The 21,731-nt window shown below is 37.7% G+C and overlaps 1 protein-coding gene and 1 long non-coding RNA gene across 5 annotated transcripts in view; one reads left to right on the forward strand and one right to left on the reverse strand.

The window, feature by feature from the left end:
• LOC129446461 (uncharacterized) overlaps positions 1-21,731 on the reverse strand; it is a 51,612-nt gene that overhangs the window by 23,345 nt on the left and 6,536 nt on the right. For all 3 annotated transcript variants that reach the window (XR_012372656.1, XR_012372657.1, XR_008645190.2), the window contains exon 2: positions 18,664-18,757. This is a non-coding gene — a long non-coding RNA (uncharacterized lncRNA). The remainder of the gene's footprint in view (positions 1-18,663; positions 18,758-21,731) is intronic.
• pitpnb (phosphatidylinositol transfer protein, beta) lies at positions 910-21,432 on the forward strand. 2 transcript variants are annotated; one of them, XM_073874587.1, is made up of 12 exons: positions 910-1,032; positions 5,818-5,848; positions 7,248-7,393; positions 7,930-8,021; positions 9,059-9,066; positions 10,282-10,356; positions 10,469-10,552; positions 13,271-13,348; positions 13,431-13,552; positions 13,768-13,879; positions 17,232-17,319; positions 19,293-21,432. In XM_073874587.1, the coding sequence occupies exons 1-11, from the start codon at positions 1,013-1,015 to the stop codon at positions 17,277-17,279; spliced, it is 816 nt and encodes a 271-aa protein (XP_073730688.1). In that variant the 5' UTR covers positions 910-1,012; the 3' UTR covers positions 17,280-17,319; positions 19,293-21,432. The 2 variants fall into 2 exon arrangements, with proteins under 2 accessions (XP_073730688.1, XP_073730687.1); XM_073874586.1 differs by lacking the exon at positions 17,232-17,319.

The raw sequence follows: 21,731 nt of genomic DNA on the forward strand, positions 1-21,731 counted from the left end.
ATTTCCATATGTTCTTTACTATTTAAATGTATATTTTTATTATAAACTTTTTATGGGGAACAGGCACATTACAATTAGTTCCTAACAAAAGAGTCGTGGTCATGTTTTTATCAGATTAATCATTATATTGATTTATATATTGATAATGCATTTAATGTTTACTCCTAAACTGATACTATATGAACTTTGGTCTGCAGTTATAGCAATCTGAAAATTACAACGTGATAATGACAGTAAAAACAACGAATGCAATCGCATCCACACAACACACTTCAAAACATCAAACAGTAATTTTTAGGAAATGTAATAAAGTGAAGTTAAGTATGATAGTGTAGTAGTGTATGCAGCGTGCTACAGCTGGAGGTAAGTGACTGATGCAAGATTTTAGAACGACAGTATATAATTTTCATGATGTCAATGTTTTATTTTAAAAGGGTTGTGTTAAAACAACACATTTTGTGTCTAGTAACTAGACACATCTGTGTGTCATTATTGGAACAACACATTTTTTGTTGTTTTAAAACAGCTTGTGCTGTCGCTTTTATTTATTTGAACCGAAAATCAACACAAAATGACACATAATTTGTTAAATAGGATAACATTAAAACAATGTATAGGTGAACATCATTTGTATACAATTATTTGGTAGGAAAAGTAATTTTTTGGTGCTGTTCCTGTATTAGTAGGATACAAGAATACTTGTAGGACACTTGTAATGTATGTCAAAGTGCAATGACACCATTACTATGGTACTACCACAGTAAATTGGTAAAATCAATTGCATAAATAAACTCCTCGTGAAAATGTTTTTTTTTATTGCAAACTTTACAGCTGTGCAGCTTTTTTTTGTAAACACACATATTTGGTACAGAATAAACTATAAGCTGGCCATTATCAGTTTTTAATGTAGGATTGAAACAAATCACAGGCTGTAGAGGGCGTCACCAAGTGCCTTGAGACGTAACCCGTGACGTCAGCAGGCCCGCACGCAGCCCTTACCGGTAGAAAGAAGATGGTGCTCATCAAGGAATAGTAAGTTCAAGTGTATAGATATATTTTTTAATAATTGTATAATCTTTAAATATGTTTTTCACACTGTTAACGTTTTCACACTTTATTGAATTGTTTCGTTTTTTATTTTGTGGATGAAAGAGAACGCGCGAGAGTGGACTCGCTGCCGGGAAGTTCGCGAGACACCGGCTCGCGCTCGAGGCCCAGCTTTAGCATTAGCACGCTAAGCTAACCTTCTCCATTCAGTTTCAATGTACTCGTGCTAGCATAGCCGTTTAGCCGTCAAGATTAAACGACACCCAATCTGGTGGTTACCTCAGACTGTGGATAACACATTTATTTTTTCACGCAGTTTATTGTCGCAAAAAGTAACACGCTTGAACGCGAACATGTTCGTCATCACCAAAAATGTGAGATGGTGTCAAAAATAGCCTTTTGGAGTATGTTATGCTAACGCTTTTGACAGTAAAACCGCTTGAAAGTTTGGCAACTATTGATCGGATCAGAGTTTACAATTTTTTGTGTGTGTGTTAATGTCTTAAAGTCTACCACAGTTGGACTGTCTGAATATCTTGTTTGTGTAGCAACTCGTACAGATAAGTTAGTTGTTGTAGTCTCTGAATACACTTTCGCTCTCTTCATTTCCATATGGGGATTTTAACATGTTGATTTTTCAGGTTGTCCATACGAATGATTGAAAACTTAGCCTGCTAAAGCGTTTAATGATGGTTAACCAGTTATAAATGATCGTCTGCTTTAACATCAAACGAAGGTTCGCCCTATTAACCATTTAAGCTAATTATATTTACTTATGGTAAGTTTGCTATTTATAGACATTTTAGCCTATTTTGTACATTCACTGAAACCAACTTGGACTTAAACTTAAAAGGTAACTTAAATGGTTAATGCCAAGGCCTGCAATAATTTATTTACACCCGAATCTTGTGTCCTGTCAGGTGTTGTCTTTCTATTCTCCTGAGATGTGGTTATCTAGTAAGGCTGTCATCTGTACACTAGGATATATGAGTCATGACATGAATGAAAACATCTAAGTTGAAGATAAATTAGGCATGTTTTTCAGATTGTCTTGTATAATCCACATTTTCCAGTAAGGTTTATTTTAGGGCTGCAAAACGATTAATCGCGACTACAAGTAATATGTGTGCATGTACTGTGTATAATAATAATAATGTATTGTGTATACAATTATATTAAATATATATACTTGCATCTGTGTGTTTATATATGCATAATTATTATACACAGTACACACACACATATGATGTAAAAAACGTTTATTTTGCAAATGATTAGTTGTGATTAATCGGTATGCAGCCCTTGAATATTTGAAGTATCTGACCTTATAGTTTTGTTAGAGGATGCAAATGAAAGTACTCTAGTGCATTCTGAGTAACTTCACTATCCTATCAGCAGAAATGCAACAAGTGTGCATGTGTTGTCATAGCGACTATATGCAGGGTTAACTACTAGTGTTCTGAGTGGTATCCATGACAGAGTAAACTTGGTAGAGTAACACTGTTAACAATGTACACATCCTCATAATGTCTGAGTCACATTGCGGTTTAAAGAGCATTTCAAGCTCTTGAGGTTTTCTGGGGAGTTTCAGTGTTGAGTAATTCAAAAAAACAGCGCCTGTCTTCCTGTGAGGATAGGTGGAAACGGTATTTCACCACTTTGATATTGCATTAGCTGATGACTCTTCACTTGACGTTAATGTGATCTTTTAATGTCGTCAGATTGTACTGTAATTATGTCATGTATATATCGCCCACTCTCTAGATACTTTTTTAGCATCAGCCAATAAAAATCCCATACGAGTCCTCCACTACCAGTGGCTCCACTAGCCAGGCTGTCATATTTCCCCAGTTTCACAAACAAGGCTTAAGGCTAGTCCTAGAATAAAACACACATTTAGTTGTCCCAGCTGAAAATAACTTGCACTGACAGATCTTAAAATATACCAGTGCCATTGATTTGTCACACCGTAAACATCCTTTTTTAAGGCATGTTTATAAAAGATGCTTAAAGCCTAATTTAACTAAGGCCTTAGTTCTGGCTTTAGCTAAGCCTTGTCTGTGAAACCAGGTTATTGTGTTTATAGGCCGATCATAGTGACTGGTGGTGATATTTTTCATTGTACTTTAATTTAGTGATGCACCGAAATGAAAATTCTTGGCCGAAACCGAAAAAAGGAAACCAAGGCCGAAAAACCGAAACCGAAACACCGAAATAAATTATTATGCCAATTATTAGTACAATTGCATTTATGGCTATCACTGTGTGCTAACTTTACTAGGGGTGTGTGACGGATAAAAAAAACTCACAGTTCGGATCACATTACAGTTTTTGAGGCACAGATCAGATTATTTTTCGGATCAGCAAAAAGCAGGTGAGAAAAATCTAATAAACAATAAAGAAATTGCAAACATTTATAAAAGTACTTTAATTGACAGCTAAACGTTAAAACATACACTGCTGCTGTCTTCATCGAGGAATGGAAATGAGTTATAGCCGAGACAGAGAAAGATGTTTAAGACGAACACAGCTTCTGACTTAAAAATGCATAGTACACGCAGAAATAAATGTTAGCACTTAATTAGTCACCTTTACGCCAACCTAGGTGTATATGACTTCCATTCTTCAGCCGAACACGTTTAGAGTCATATTAAATGATAAACTGACCACTTGCTAGCTTTGTAATGCCGTTGATTAGTGGCCAAATGAGTGTAGCCCATCCATCATCAGAAAAAGGACTCCAGTGGATTGATATGTCAACAAAATGTTTATTGCATTTAAAGCATTATAAGCCTATTGCATTTCACGCGGAAATTTGTGTCATGGGAGGGGCCTCTGCGACTCCGCTACTCCGCTCGCTTCCTGTAATCACGTCACTACTACAGCAAGGTCCTGATTGGTTAACACGGCGCGGAAATCTGCAGAAGTTCAGATTTTTCAACTCGCGCGTTTCCCGCGGCAATGTCAATTCGCGCGGTGCTTCGTCATTTCAAAATATGTGTTCAGTGCGTCATGTGAATCATGTGCATCATGCTGCTTGTCAAAATAAGCGTTAAAAGAGACGCTCACCTTTGCCAGATACTAAATACGTTTTTACAGATGCTGAATATCATGTGTAATTAGAGTTTATTGTTAATTGAGTGTCTTGTGAGTAGGGGTGGCACGGTTCATGAAAAAATCCGAACTGTTCGGTTCGCTTGTCTCGGTTCGGAGCTTGTGCGTCGCACGGTTCGACCGTTCATGGCATGCGCAATGTATGTAGCCTCGTGCCCTGTTTGTGACCTCAGATAGCGTGTTTTTATTTTGCGAATCGCGCGAAAGAAGAGGTGACTGAAGTGGAGAGTGAGTGCTGCAGGTCATGCATTACGTGTAGAAATGGCAAGTGGGAAGGAAGACTGCCCGGAGTTGGAGGATGCGCCAGCGGCGTATAAGTTTGGTGTGTGGAAACATTTTTTTTTTCATGTTAACGTTACCTATGATGACAGCGGAAATAAATCAATAGATAGAACTGCAGTCTATGGGTTAAATGTGTTCGAACAGCCACACGCGACAGCCTTTTCTCCACCCATTTATCTAATCTGAGGTACTGAACACAATTGTTTTACGTCTTTTCTGACTTCTGCCGGAAACATACGGTGAACAGCGCTATTTTTAGCTTTTCATTGATAAAACGAAAGCGGCTGATTTACACATAGCTTCATTTTGTTAGCATGTGAAAGTTGCGCGATCTTGTTTCATAAATTGCCCCTCAAGGTAATCAGGACAGAAGTGGTCAAAAGTGGACAAAAGAGACGGATTTAAATATTACAGGTGTAAACGTTATGTTTCTCTCTCGTCCACATATACTCTCTGCAGTATTTAAGCAGCCTCTCAGTGATTAATCTAAGAGCTACTCTGAAGTTGGCAGTTTGATAAATGCAAGTTATCTTTGTGTGCTAAAAAGGCACATAAGTTCATGTAGATGGAAATACACAGTCTATATTTTTGCCAAATAAATGAAAAGCATGTTGAAATCATCAATGTCTTCCCTCTTGCTGTATCAAAATCTCGCCTGGCTTTCCTCAGAGATGGTCCCAATATTGTGCTTAGTCAAATTCAGTTTGTGCATGATTACCTGATATAACTTTTCAATACTCTATTCTAAATTATGGATAATTAATACATTAATAAGATAATACATTTCTGGAGTGTTAAAAAAATAAAATAAAAAATAGCAACAAGAACCGTACTAAACTGAGAACCGTGACCATAAAACCGAGATAGGAACCGAACCGGGGGGGTTTTGTGAACCGTGCCACCCCTACTTGTATTTTGTAAACGTGAGCATCTCTTTTATCATAAATAATTTTGACACGACGGATGATGCACATGGTTCACATGATGCAACGAACACATATTTTGACACGACGAGCTACACACATGACACTCCAAACACATATTTTGAAAGAGAAAAGTCACCAGCCATCACTAGGAAAAACAAACTAGGAAAAAACTATATTCATATTAAACTAGATTCATATGTAAATATGTTTTATTTATTTAATTCTTGATCATTTTAATGTATTCCTTGTGAATATAAATATCAGATTATTTCCCAAACAATAACCTGATCAAATATTGGTTTACAGCTACACTGTTATATTTCACAGATTTGATTTTTTTGCATTACATTTTTATCATCTTTTTGATAAATATTGCCGTGGTTGGTAATATAGTCTTAAATGTGAAGTTTTAATGTGTGTTACAATTTTGTTTCTTCTCTTTTTACAGTCGGGTGGTTTTACCCTGCTCGGTGGAAGAAGTAAGTACTGTTTTTTGATTACCTAGATACCTCCACCTGTCCTAACAAGTTAATATTTGAATGCAAATGCACAGTGTCACATTGTTGACTCACTGACTCTTAACTTTCTTTTTTGCGAATCTCAGTTTCACTATCAGACAGCTGTTTTTTTAACATGATGTTTCTCTGACGTTCCAGCATCGGATAAAATATTTTGGCGCAGGTTGGGTTTGATCAGAGACCTCATCCTCTGCGTGTTGAACATGTTTGCCCTCGGGGAACGTTTGAATCTCATGCAGCATTGATGTTTACTTGATTGGCATCGCTTGATATTTTGCTTCGTGGCTGTGGTTCATTCGTAGTACACAACACACACGCTACTATTGGAGAGCTTTTTTGGCAGCTGTCAGTCAGACTGTTTTTCAGCTATGTATGTATGTCTGTGCATTAGCATTTAACATTAAATTGAGAGCTAATGTACATCAGTTCATCACGTAAGTTAAATTAGATACGTAGTCCTGGGTTACATTTGATGTCACTTTGCCATGAATCAAAGTCAAATCTGGATTGAAAATATATTAATTCTTCATGTCATTCAAAAACTGTCGCATGTAAGGAGGTGAATAAAAAGCCTGATTTGTCCCGGTGTAAATTTACCCTAAATATCTTAATGAATTTGCCTGTTAAACTATAATTATCTTCTTCAAAGGCTAGATTAACTGTTCATACATACATACCGCTGTTTCCTATTTGCCTTTTATAAATCTTAGCTGTAAAGGCCTCTAAGGCTTTAATCAGTCACACAATGCAAAGCTTTGTCTTAATATCTGAAGTGCTGGAGGGGACGTAATGTAATTACACAAGATCTGTTAAATACCCAAGAGACTTCACTGCATTTTTTTTTAATACATCTATAGGGTCTCGTATCCATGTCTGGGATACTAACTATTGGCCAACGTGACATTTTAGAGGCACAAGTATATGATCTGTTGGAATTTGCAGTGCAATAATGAAATAATGTTGGACATGAGTAGATTTTATCTGTCATGACTTCCTTGGATTGTGAAAAGTAGGCTATGCTATTATTAGTGGTAGTTGCTGATGGCAATCATCATTATCGCTCTTATTTAGGCCATGAAAACTGAACATTGTATTAAACATCAGTGTGTAACTCATGTATGCTGCAAAGGTGAATTATACATCAAATTGTGCAGATCATCAATGACAGGCGCCGTTACTTTTCTAAACTGCTGCATTTTTATGAAACGATTATGCAAACAAGCTGTTATGATAGAACCAATGATAGCTTGCTTGGTGTGCTAATTTTCATTTTTGGGTGAGCTGTTTCTTTAAGGTTGCTTTTGATATACAAACGTCTAAGATCTGAGCTGCCATGAAACATATCTCATCTTTTCTGCAGTATCAAGTGGGCCAGCTGTTTTCTGTGGCTGAAGCCAGTAAGAATGAGACGGGCGGTGGTGAGGGCATCGAAGTGCTGAAGAACGAACCGTATGAGAAAGATGGCGAAAAGGGACAATACACGCACAAAATCTACCACTTAAAGAGGTAAGCGAGTAAAGGCGGGCTGTTGTTTATTCTGCATGGGTTCACTTTGCTAGTACTGTAAAACAGTTCTTTATCATGAGATACAGTAAGGGCTGTCACGATTATGAAATTTGACTTATATTTTCAAAAGCTGAAAAAAATCTCTACATTTGAAATTGTTTTACCTGGCAATTCATACTGTTTTGCAGCATTTCTTTAAATGCTTATTTTCCATTGTATTAAATGGCTATGCAGTGTATCTTGTTACACTGTCAGTCAAGGAGCGCCTTAGATCCTGTCTTGTTTATACAGGCGCTGCAGCCCCCCCTTGTGTTTTTTAGAGAGAAATGCAATCATTGCGGTGATCTGAAATCATCACGATGAGGTCAAACAATGGCGATGAGACGATTATTTAATCTTTGTGTCAGCCCTGGATACAGTCTATAAGATTATTAATATAATGTTTTGTAATTGATATATTTGTAAAGTGATTTGATGTTGGATTTGACTTTTTCTTTAGTTTTGCTTTAGCGCTTTGATGTTTTGTGTTTGTTCAGTAAAGTTCCAGGTTTTGTGAAGATGATCGCACCAGAGGGGGCTTTAGTTTTCCATGAAAAAGCCTGGAATGCTTATCCATACTGCCGTACTAGTAAGTGAATCACGGTCACGCTCAATATCTTACAATCCATTATGTTTTGTTAAGTGTGCATCAGACAATATTAATGCATTACATATTGACACATTTTACTTGTACGTGTACACAACTGTGAGGTTTTTTTGTGACATTTGTTTGTCTTTTTGTGAAGCGTTACAGTAGAAACATACTCTCTGCAAGTACTCTGATGCAAATGACTTTATTTAAAGAGGACATTTCACAACGTATTACGTAGTACGTATGTAAAGTTTTAGCTCAAAATACCATATAGTAATGTACTATAGCGTATTAATATTGCCACTTCGTAGTTCTGAGCAAAAATGTGCTGTTTTGGATGTTTCCTTTAAAATGCATATGAGCTGATAATGCAAACACTGATCACCATAATGATGGTTTGTTGAAATTGAAACTCAATTGTGCTGTCAATTATTTTATTTCTCTCGCTCTTTCTCTGCACTAAATGGCAGTGCTGTGGTTGGATGGTGCAGATTAAGGGGCGGTATTATTTTAATAAGATCCCCTTCTGACATCACAAGGGGAGTCACATTTCAGTGACCTATTTTTTTCACATGCTTGCAGAGAATGGTTTATCAAAACTAAGTTACTGGGTTGATCTTTTTCACATTTTCTAGGTTGATAGAACCACTGGATACCCAAATTATAGCATGGAAACTTTAACATGGAAAAGTCAGATTTTCATGATATGTCCCCTTTAACATGCGTTCATAGATTAAACCTCATTTCTTAAAGTCACAATGAAGTGACCTTAAATCCCTTAAAAACTATGACAGTACTCATATTTCATTGTGTATAATTAGTGTGAATTACGTTTTGACGCAACAAGGTGTGAAATTGAGCTTGTGTATCCAGAATCATTTGTGTTCAAGTACTTGTGTATGAGAATATGGTTCAAGAGTTATAACCTTAAGCCGTTTGTATTGGTCTGTTTTGATGTGTTCAATAGGAATGTTTTCTGTGTCACCTGATTATTTTTCTCTTTTATTTTTGCATGCTGCTCCATATCTCTTCAGTTGTCACTGTAAGTACAAACCCTAGCTGTCCCTGTGTTGTCATTATGACTAGTGTACACTAAACAATCACTGCACGACTGTTTACTGTGTTATGCCTGCAGTTTATCCATTTAAAGGGGTCATGACATGTTTTTTTTTTATTATTGTGTTATGTTCTCTAAGGTGTACTTTGCTGAAAAACATACAAATTGAAGTAATTTATGACCTTTCCTACCCTGTTTTTCATTGCAACAGTCCGATTTGTGTGTTTCCCATTTAAGAGCGTTGGGCCTGGCTCGGTGTCCCGCCCACTTCTATGATTGACAGCCTACATGATGCAGCTACTAAGCAGTTTCACTACAAATAGTCTTTTTAAGCACATTGTGGGTTTATTCATGTCACAGACACCTTAACAATCTCACAAGCACAACGATAAAAGTTTTTACCACTAAAGATAGCATATAAATGAATCACTAGCAAAGACAGATATATCGTTCTCAGCTAGTGTGTACAAACACAGCAACGTTTTTACTCTTTTAAAGAGAATTAAAGATTAAGCGTATTTGAGTTGCTGCGCTGACTAAAGTTTAGTAACTGAACGCTAGTGGGTGCCCGATATTGTTGTTATCGAATGTTATCAACTATTCGATTAGTTGTTGCATCTCTAAATAGATCAAAGCTAAATCGATTCCTAATGTCATGACCCCTTTAAATGAGGCTTTGTTGATGCCAGAAGTGTAGCTAGTAAACCCTATAAAGTATTTGGACACTTGGGTCACAATTAAAATCTCTGTCGTTTCATAACTAGTGATGCTGAAAGTGTTCTTACTTACTGAGACATTTAAAATCAGGCTGGTATAAATGTGGATTTTTAGTATGAAGAATGACCACAGGTGTAGTAGACAAACATGTTTCTCTATGAGTGTCTAAATACTTTAATTTTGAACACCGTATCTGTTGCTTATAGTAAAACCAAACTTGCGTTGGTTTTTGTCCACATGAACCACCATAAATAAACCATTTTACTCCGATCTTGGACTACATCAAGTTTACTTCCTGTCTTGTAGGACTATGTTCCCATCAGTATTACTGCCAGTTTAAAAACATGTGGTTTGGAGCTCTGAAGAGATCTGATGTTTGTGCATTACATGTGCTGAAGGTCAACAGAGTGAAGTCATTTTTCCTGTTTGTGATGAAGCCCTGTTTCATGAATGTAAACATCACTCTCTCTCTCCTTTCCCCAGAACGAGTACATGAAAGATGACTTTATGATTAAAATCGAAACATGGCACAAACCTGACTTGGGCTCATTAGAGAACGTGAGTACGATGTTGTTTTGGTTGTCATTTGATCGAGATGTTTTGAATGCATCTGTAACCGCATGCTTAAATCACCTGTGTGTTTTCATATGATTTGTTATTTTGTGGTCAGGTACACGAGCTGGATCCCACCACCTGGAAAACTGTGGAGGTTGTGCACATTGATATAGCCGATCGCTCTCAAGTTGAACCTGGAGTGAGTTCTCTGTACTTTACATTACATCAGCCAATAGAAGTGCTTAGATTTGTGACCTCAAGGTGACTTTGTCCTTCACTGTTTACTAAAAGTACATCTTGAGCTTTTATCTCAAAATCTATACTGGTCATACATAGTGCTGCATAACGATTAATCGCGACTAATCTATACAAGTACACACACACATGCATGCATGTATATACATTTTTATTAGGGCTGTCAAAATTAACGCGTTAATAACGCGTTAACGCAAATTCATTTTAACGCCACTAATTTTTTTAACGGAGATTAACGCAACGCGCAATTTCTGTTTGACCCTTGGTCCAGCCCATAGTTGAATGAACAGAGACGCAGACAAATGTGACTCTCTCTAAATGAGTAAAAGGTTTTCATAGAAATAAGAACATTAAGCAAATCGTCTACCAAATCCAATGCTCTAAATGCTCGTTGGACATCTGATATGATCTTTATTTATACGTCTGAGAGGTGGAACGTTACCGTCCTCCTAATGCTTAATCTAATACAAAAATGCGTCTCAATTCATTTTGGTTTCGCTTTTATGCATGACTTAGAAAATAGACTGCAGGACTTGCTTGATGTTAAAAGAGTCATTAAGAGAGATAAAGTTCGGTACCTGATTAATGTTAAAGAGTTATTAAGAGCGACAAGACAGACTCAAAAGCGATCCCCTCACGCTGACTGACTGATATCTGAAGCGCGTGCACACAGACGCGCGAGTGCGAGACCCGGATATATAGACATCTACACAAAATTACAGTTTTACAAATATCTGTTTTGATAAGAATTCACGCAGGTAGGCTCTATAATCTGTTATGTTTTAAGTAAATGTTTGGTTAACTGTTGGGTAAAAATATCTGATGTGTAACATTATATTAGATCACTTAGATTTTAAGCAGTCTGTCTCAATGTCAATCAAACAAAAGGAAAAAAAGTTGAACATACATTGATGATGTTTTTGCTTTGTGTGTGCTAAATCTATTAGTTGTACCAGTGATTTTAAGGTATTGATGTGGTAATATAATGTATGGATGTGGAAATTTTTGTGGTAATTTGACTCTTTCAACTTCAAACACGTGTAGTTCTGTCATATTTTGTTATATTTCAACAAATCATGCATTGTTCTATGTTTTAATAGAGAATGTCAAAATATGACATTCAAATAATTTTAAATTTGCTAATTCCGACTCAACTTGCCTGCACAGGTCACAAATGATGCAGCAGCAAACAAAAATGGAGAAAGAAAAATCTTCTGAAAGGAAAATTCATATACAAAACAATGGCTGGTGATTCTGTTAAAATGTAAACAGGCTGTTGTTAACATACATTTGCATAAAGCATCTATATATGTATATATGATTAGAATATTAAAAACCTGAAAAGTGTTAAATTAGGGTAAATTTAGAATGGATAAAAAGTGTGATTAATTTGCGATTAATCGCAGTTAACTCATGAAATCATGCGATTAATCTAGATTAATTTTTTTAATCTATTGACAGCCCTAATTTTTATATTTATAATTACTTATGAATACTTAAAATAAAAATATATTTGTTCTGAAAATTATATGTTACATGTGATGTAAACAAAATCTTTTATTGTGCGAACGATTAGTCGCAATTAATAGTTGTGCAGCCCTAGTCATGCAGTGATCTTAAATAAACTGCTGATGTTTTCCCTTTCCTTATTTTAATTTGCTTAACTCGGTCGTCTGATGCAAATAGTTAAGGGCTTGTTCGCATTAGAGCTTCTGGTTGTGACCAAGTCTATTTGCCCTCTAAATTTGGTTTAGTCGGTTTGTCGTGTAAGGATACTACTGGGGTGTGAAGCCTATACTTTGCTAGTGATGGAAATGACTATTTAACAGTTAATACATTTAAAGCCTGTTGGCAATTCCTTCGGTAATATTGGCCCAAAAAGCATGCACAGATGCAATTTGTTTATTATATTGCATATTTTGCAAGCCGTGTTGTGTTTAATACTAGATTAGGGTAAATGACATGACAGTAGTTTATGTGAACCGTTGAACTTCTCACCATACATTACTTGTGGCTCGCTAGTTTCTCCAGAAGGCTTTTATCTCGGGTACGTCTGCTACCAGTGCCGAAAATATCTAAACGGGGATACTCCGAACCCCTGCTTTCCTTAATCGTTCCAGACGTTCTCTCTTTCTTCTGGTTAAGAGGGTCCATTATGGTTGTCTCTGCATGAAAACTTGATCCTCGAGATCAAACAGAGTGGTACCGTCCACCAGATGACAAGCACACTGTGTCAGACATCAGCTGCTTTGAATAAATCCAAATGCTCTTCTCCCGTGTTTCCATGTGACCTCATTTTGGCAGTGTGCCGGGAGCATAAATACAGTTTAGTGCCGTAGTGTGTTGACTAGAACGGGCGTATCAATGAAAAGTGTTAAACGCCCACTCTTGATTTTTTGGGTGACCCTTTTCAGTGCAGTTGGGCATTTAAGTGTCTGCTGTTGTTGTTGTTGTTAGGCCTGGACCACATTTTCACATCGTTTCTTTAATGACATAAGTGGATCAGACCTGGTTTGGGTTAATCCCTCTTACCATATGTTCACAGTACAGATCGTTGAGGTTTTAGAGATTAAATTGTAGGGTACAGATGTGCCGCCAGTGAATTCACACCCGTGCAGTGAATCTTGACTCATTTACACTGTTGTTCTCCTTTGTGTCCCAGGACTATAAACAGAATGAAGACCCTGCCATCTTTCATTCAGAGAAAACAGGCAGAGGACCTTTAGGACCAGACTGGAAGGTAAGAGCCATTATTGCATCTTCAGACATCTTCAGTTTACGTCTGTTCCCTTTAAAAAGTTTTTTGTTTCGTGCCTGAACAGAAAGAGCTGTTGGCTAAACCAGACTCCCCTCGTATGTGTGCGTACAAACTAGTCACCGTCAAGTTTAAGTGGTGGGGCCTTCAAACCAAAGTAGAAAACTTCATCCACAAGCAAGAAAAAATGCATGATCTTTTCCTGTCCCACAATGCTTTGCAATGCCTTCACATGCGATGAGTCTGTTGCATTTGTTAGTAGCGGTTGACTGATATGTTTTTTATGGCTGATATTGAGAAAGCTGCAAACTATAATAATTGTATTTATGATTTTTTAGATATGAAGTAAATGCAGGATAATACACAGAACTCCTATATCTTCTGTATTTGCAGCAAGAAAAAAGAATCTTCACCAACTTCCACCGTCAGCTCTTCTGTTGGATTGACAACTGGGTGGAGCTCACCATGGAGGACATCCGCCGGATGGAGGAGAAGACACAGAGGGAGCTGGAGGAGGTCTGTACAATAATTGGATGTAAAATGTTTGACGAATTTTCTTTCATTGCTTTGTTTCTACCCATCCACAAACAGCAATGTTTTTTTGTTTTGTTTTTTACTTAACAGTAGGGCTGCGCGATATTTAAGCCGATTGTGATCAGCGATAACTTGCTGGATTGTGCGCTATGCGATACAGTAATGATTTATGATTGTAAAATCTATTTAATAATAATAAAATATATTTAAAAACTGGAGAACATATGTTTTACGATGTGAAACGTACCCTTTTTAAGTACATAACTTTTAAGTATTAAAATTGTTCAGTTACGATGTGCGTGTTTACGATATCCCGCTGGCTTTCGTATATCTTGCAGCCCAACTTAACAGTTTTAAAAAGTGTCAGTGGTTTTTTTTGTTGTTGTTGGTTTTTTTACTTAACAGTAGAGCTGCGCGGTATTTAACCCGATTGCAATATGCGATAACTTGCACAATGTGGTATGCGATACAGTAATGCTTTAAGTTTGTAAAATCTACTTGAATAATGATAATAAAATGTATTTAAAAACTAGACAACATTTTCCCCTTTTCAGCTACGTAACTTTTTAAAGTATTAAAATTGTTCAGTTATTGCAAACTATTACAGTGTATATTGCGATGTGCGTGTTTACGATATCCCGCTGGCTTTCGTATGTCTTGCAGCCCTACTTAACAGTTTAAAAAAGTATCCCCGTGTGTTTTTTTATACTTAAAGGTGCAGTGTGTAAATTTTAGCAGCATCTAGTGGTGAGATTGCGAATTGCAACCAACGGCTCAGCCCACTGCTCACCCCTCGCTTTTGAAACGCATAGAGAAGCTACAGTAGCCGCCACCGGAAAAACACGTCATTGTCGGAGACAAAAATGTTTGTCCGTTAAGGGCTTCTGTAGAAACGTGGTGGCACAAAATGCCGAATTCCACGTAAGGGGACCCTCGTGCATGTAGATAAAACATCTTATTCTAAGCCAATGAAAACATAATGATTCATCATAAAAAGGTTTTTACACACCCATGATAATGTAGTTTTGTATATTATATTGCATTTCTGTCAAGAGATCCTCCTAAAAATTACACACTGCACCTTTAACAGTAGAGCTGCGTGGTTTTTAACCCTATTGCAATATGCGATAACTTGCACGCTGCTGTATGCGATGCAGTAATGCTTTAAGTTTGTAAAATCTACTTGAATAATAATAATAAAATACATTTTAAAACTAGACAATATTTTACCCTTTTCAGCTACGTAACTTTTTAAAGTATTAAAATTGTTCAGAAAAATGCGATTATGCGATCGCATGATTCTACGCATTATCAGCCAAAGTCCGCATATTTATGCATGGGGGGGGGCGCATTTTTCAAATATGCCGCACTTTCGTCGCATAAATTGCAGAGTTTCTTACGCAAAATATGCAGGGCTTGCATGATTTCACACACCCGCATTTTCGTAGCAAAGTCACATATACCTTAGCAGAAAGTTAAAAAATTAAATTTACTTTACACAAGCGCAGCCATGCCCCCTGTTGCCATGGGAACGTTACGAAGTGATGCAATTACGCGACGTGGACATCATTGAATGAGAACAGGGTTTTGGGGAATCACTTTTTATCTCTTTTTCATCCAACTGCAGTTTTTGCAAGTTCCCACAATTTCATCGAATAAAACTGCATAAATATCACGCATATTTCATAGCATTTTTTATGAAAACGTGCCGCAAGATCAACAACTTTTGCCCGCAACAATCACAAAAACCTCTAAAAGGACTGGCTAAAGCAGAACGCTTTTATGACATCAAAAAGTTGCACACTTCAGCTTTAACTACACTTGATTCATTAGACTCATTTAAAGTCTTGCAAATATTCATTTTAAAGTGGTCGCATTTTTGAGCAAATTTTTTTTGTAATTCAGTACACTGTGGGCTTCAAATTCAGCAGCAGGACACTGTGCTAATAGATGAAAATTGAGAAAGCACCACACTAAAATATATTTACAGAAGACACAGAAAACCCTTTACATCAGTCTGAAGTGAACATCTGGTTGGGTTTTACAGCGTAACGCTAGGCGTTTATATGTGGAATAAAACATTTAGTACCTGGGATATTAGCACCAGGAGTCATTATTTGACCGTAGCCCTAAACACACTGAATTCTGGACATTATAGAAAGGGTTACAGATTTAAGTTATATTGGTGGGTTTTTCCACCGGTCACTCCTGGCAGCTTTCTCATATTCTCTATTTTCAGTGGTGTTTGTGTTGAACGCGTCCCAGCTGAAGTGTATAGCATTTGGCCCGGTTTCTTTCCTCTGCTCGGTAAATGCGACGATCCAACTGCACGCGGCTCTTCCAAACTCTGACACGCTCTGCGATCGTTTTCAGCACGCAGCCAAAAAAAACCACAAACCCTTCAGTGCCTGGGAAATATCGATCAATACGCTCTCCTCCAGGTCCCGCAGGCGTGCTAGCTTATTACTTTTATTCTTCAGCCGCAGTTGGCCAAAACCAATAAAGTGATTCCTAACCCGTCAACCTATCAGTCATATTATAAGTTAAATCTTTCTTCTAAACTAGTTAATCAACATCTGTTATTGCCTTCAGATTTAAAAGCCGAACAAGCCCTATAAGCAGTAAAACTTATATTAGAAAACAGTTTTTTTTAAGCTGCTGCTATCCGATTGCCAAGCAGAAAGTATGTTTTTGACTAATATTTGATGAATCGCATTTACTTTGGCTTTGCTGCTCTTGACATAAAGATTCCAGGGTATATATATATATTTTTTTTTTTCAACCCTTTTATGGAAATAGTGAATGTTTTTAATGATGATGTCAAAGTTAACCCATTCACTTCCTCCCATTCAGCACTGACAGTAGTCAACTGTTGAATAAGCTATATCCAGGTCATATTTCACACCCAAATAATAAATATAATTTTCTTCACTATATAAATGGTACAGACCTGGTCAGATTTATTGGCACCATGAGTAAATATAATGAAAGAAAGCTGTGGAAATAAACCTGCGTTGTTTATTTAATCCATCCCTTATTCACAAAACAGTGTCCAATTTTTGTCATTTTACCTCAATGAAATGCTGGATGAATTTTTTGAATGAAAGATCAAAATAAACAATACTTGTATTATTTCCACCCCCTTTTTGCTACGGGTGCCAATAATTCTCACCAGGAATTTGTTCCTATTGGTTTTGGGCTAAAATATGACCTAAATATTTCTTTGAGAATGATCTAAATATGCTTTCCTTGTTCTGTTATTGGCTGGTTTAATGTTTTCCAGGTGGACACCAGTAAGTGATCAGGTTGCATTTAACCACATGTTCTGTTTTAGATGCGTCAGAAAGGCAACGTACGAGGAACGACCGCAGCTGAGGAGTAGCCCAAACCTTTTAGTAACACGTGACAGGTGGAGTGACTTTGTAAGTCTCGCCGGAGGAGAGGTGGCCGTTCTTCCTTTTAACACTCGCACACTAACCCATCACTTTACTGTCTCCATTCCAGCTAGCCACAACTAACTAACTAACCAACTTCTGCCGTTCTTCTTGTCCCGGCTGACGTGTGGATGAATGTAACCCGAGTTAAAGCGTTAGTGGTTTCAGACAGACTCTTGGCTGAACCGCCCAATAGCATTCACTCCGGCCAGAGGAAAATAGTGCCTCGACGGCCCAAATTAAAAACAGGTGTTAGTCGCTCCCTAAAGTGGGCTCATCTGATAGATCTAATGGTTGTAGGCGGCAGTTGAAAGGTAAAAGAGCTTTTTTGGGCAGGGATAAACTGGCTCGCTCGCTGCTGCTGGCCAACGGCTGTCGATCGTCGCTCAAAATGGAGGCAGGCTGTGATGTTTACAGAATCTTTTTTTGGAGCGCTCACATTTTAAAAGCAATAGTTGAAAAATTCTGTCATTTGCTTTTCCTCATGTCGTTCCAAACCCCATATGACTTTCCTCTGTGGAACATGAGATGTTTTTGCATTGTTTTTACTAAAGAGTATTATGACCAAGGCCTGTCAGGGTTGATAACAGCGGTCCTGATGATTCGTGCTGTCTTTTGAAGCCATATGCTTTGCTTTTGTGCAGAATAGGTCGAAATATTTGTAAATTGTTCCCTCTCAGCTCTCAAATCGTATCCGGTTTCAAATATATTCAAATATGCGTTGTGCCAGGTTAATGGCATTGGTTCATAGGCGTCGCCTTGCCTTTTATGTTTCACATTAGAAGGAAACTCAGATCGGAACAATATGAGGAAAAGTAAATAATGACAGAATCTTATTCCCTAAATCTTTCTTATTTGTGGCTCAATCAAAGTCTTGCTCTTTTGGGGGGGGGGGATTTATTTCATGTGTCATGTTTGGCTTTATTGGACCTTTTTCAAAGTAGCTTGAGTCTTTTCTGTGCTTTATATGGACTTCATTTTATAGACTTTCTTCTCGAGAGGAATTCTGCGTCTACGGAGAGTCGGAGCACAGCCGCTTCAGATTTGCGTGTTGTTCTCCCTCCCCCTGCGCTTGGCTTTGCCGCGGAACGTTCTGGAAGCGATGAGACTCCTCCGACGCTCTTTCCAGGCGTCTCTGCCCAAATCTTTTTTCCCATCATTTCTCTCCATCGCCCCATTTGTTCTTCTTGCTGTGTTCTTGGTTTCTAATCACCACTTTTGTGTTTGTTGATTTTTCCAGAGTGTGTTTGTAATTTGCATGTGTGTTCCTGCGCTCTTTGATTGGAGCGATCGTGCATGTGCGAGAGTTAAATAACTACAGTATTTCCTCACCAGTGTTGCATCCGGGCACGGCACAACGTTTCCAACGTCCAGTCATGTCGCTCTCCAGCTGATAAACATCAAGCACCAACAAAATGCCTTGCGCCTGTGAATGGTTAAAACAAAAACTCAGATTAAAAGAATGTTTAAAGTTAAATACAAGTTAAGATTTATCAAAACCATCTGTGATCACAGACAATAGTTGAAACTCATCCTCAGTTAACACAATCATCTACAGTTAACTTATGTAAACATGTACAAACCGTCTTGAGGCTCCATGCCTTGATCTGTAGATTTCTTACGTAAGGCATTACTCAAAATCACAACTGAGGGATGCTTTAAATCTTGTCTATGTGATCAATCTTTGATTAAACTTGAGACAATTGTACATATCAGATAAAGCAAAAATGATGACGTGACCAAACAAATATCATGTTGGCACCTGGTTAAAACCACACCTCAGATTATGTATAATCACTCGCTTTATAGATGCAAATCATTTTTTTCACTTTGTGTCGTGCCTGGGTTAGGACACGGTGTAATGCAAGAATTACATTTACTGTAATTCACGTTGATTTGTATTTAAGTCATGTTCAGTTACGCCACATTCGTAAGAGTAATGTTTTTCCTCTCTTTCTCAGCTTCGTAATACCGGTCAGGTTCGAGGCACCAGCGCTGCTCACGAACAATAAGACAAAACTAAAGAATCCAACCACAACGACGCTTGACGAGACATCACCGCATCCAAACATCCCGGCCAATGGGGGCGCTGTCCTCCACCAGACTGAAGAATGACACAATGATCGGTAGTACCGAACGACACGCCTGCTTCAGGGCGGAAACAGTTTACGCTGGACGAGATTTCGCCTGTTTTTTGAACCGTAGAGAATCTCAGGCAGGTTTATTACACTGACTATTACCAATTTGTAAGGTTTTAGAAAATCAAAGTATTGCTGTATGATTGTGTTATTCTGTTTCAGAAAAAAATCATAATTTGGCAGGCATTGGACCAATTACTTTTTGTTGTTGTTGTTATTTTTGTTGTTGTTTGTTATATCAGTTTAGATTTTTTTTGTATCATGATCTATTCTGTCCAATCTTTCTCCCCAGATAAAAGCACTTCTGTACGTTTAATTTTTACATTTGCATTCGTTGTATCCGCACAGTCCTGCCTGTCATATCTTGTTTTTCTAGATGTTATGCTATTGCACGCTTGGAAATACAGGGGCTTTGCATGAGCTCAGGCATGTTAGTGGCTGTTTTCGAGAAGGCCTCCACGTTCTCGGACAGACCCCTTCATATGACAAAAAGCTCTCAGGACTCTTCAGATGAACGTGGTTAACCTCCAGACTAATTACCAGAGCCATTGCTGCTTTTCTAGAGCTGCTTTAAAACAGGTGAAGTGCTTTCATATCGCTTATCTACCTGTAACGCTCCCAGGGTTCCCACGCTTACGGAAAACCTGGAAATATCAGGGAAAGCTGTGATTTCCAGACCCGAACATCATGGCGAATATAAATAATTTTAGCTCTGAAATAGTTCGCTGCTTATTGTGAGTGCAACCTCTTGAAAATAGGTTTTAAAGATCTTTATCCAGTAATCGTGTATGTCTGGAATGTCATGTTCGGAAAGGTGTGGGATCCACCTGAATGTGTGCATAGATTCTCGTTCTCCTGTCAACCTAGAACGAACTTTTAAAAATGCATTAAATGACATTTGATCTTTATCGAGTCGAGCGAGGATCTAATTTTCACGTAGAAAAAGGGTTTGGGTCTTTCTGGCCTCTTCATTTCTCACAGACCTGCACCAGCTCAGATCAGCAAAAAAAGAGCATTCGATGTTTGCGTTAGCCCTTCCTGATGCTGAACACGATGTTCACGGCTGTTTTATCTTCATTCAGATTTGTCTGTCATAATAAAAGGACTTTAAGCTTTTAAAGTGCACCACATGTACAGTTCTTTGTCCTAGTTTTTCTAGTTGCAAACCGAGAGCACTGGCAAAATGTAATTTGATTTCATTTTTATCATGGCCAGTGTGTTTGTAATTATTTTAATGGTCTAGGTTTCTTTGGGCGACTGGAGTTTGCACCGTTGGAGTCAAACTTGTGCCTGATGTCTGTTCTTATTATTAGCAAAATCTCTGAGTGATTCCTATAGTGCACATTTGAGATAGATTTAAGTATGGATTGGGGCTCGAGACTTCCTCCTCACATTTTTTATAGACTTTTAACACATTTCCCCGTATTATAAGGTCCACAAATGTTCACGTAGTCCTTCAGCACGTCACGATTTGACGGCATGCTAGCTAAGAAGTCTATTAATTTATTCACATTTAGGCTTTTTCATTAACAGACTATTTCTCGTGTACCAAACGCGTCTGTTTTCTGTCTCCTCAGAGTCGTGGGTCTTCTGAAGGCGTTCTGTTAGCAGGAAGTCAGAATGTTTTCATGTCCTCAATCATAATTGAACAATCAGTGCACTGATGTCTGTGTTTACTTACATACGTGTACAAAATACTGTCTTGAATTTCAGGATGTGTGGTTTACATTTGTATGCATACGTGACTTTTAGGATAGCAGGTCATGTGGGTGGGCAAGGTTTCAGATGCAATGAATGAATCAATGTAGAGAATTTACTGTTTTTCTTGGGAATTACACAATACTGTTTGTTTTTCTGATCGTCGAAAATCAGGGGAAATAGTGAATGTACAACGGTGTGATTTTTGCAGCTTTTGAATTATAAAAATTAACAGTATATCTAATAAATTTTGACACCTGTCTTACTTTTCTGTCTTTCTGATTGTTCACAATGAAAACTGGTGAGGTAGTGTCTGAATTCAACAGGGATATGGGCTTCCTACCGTCACTGAAAACCTGGAAAATAACGGGATGTTACAGTTGTAATTTTCTGGATCGTAAGAATTATGCAGTTAAAATTATTATGTCCATGAAATTTTCTCTAGTAAATAAAAATCCTCTTCGCAGGTGTAATATCTATAAAAAATACTTTTACAAGTGCTTGCCCAGTAATCACAAACACGTGAAGATTAATTGGTTAAATGTGTGGGAGACCTGGTTACAA

The sequence above is a fragment of the Misgurnus anguillicaudatus genome, chromosome 12, assembly GCF_027580225.2.
Source record: "Misgurnus anguillicaudatus chromosome 12, ASM2758022v2, whole genome shotgun sequence".
NCBI classification, from domain to species: Eukaryota; Metazoa; Chordata; class Actinopteri; order Cypriniformes; family Cobitidae; genus Misgurnus; species Misgurnus anguillicaudatus.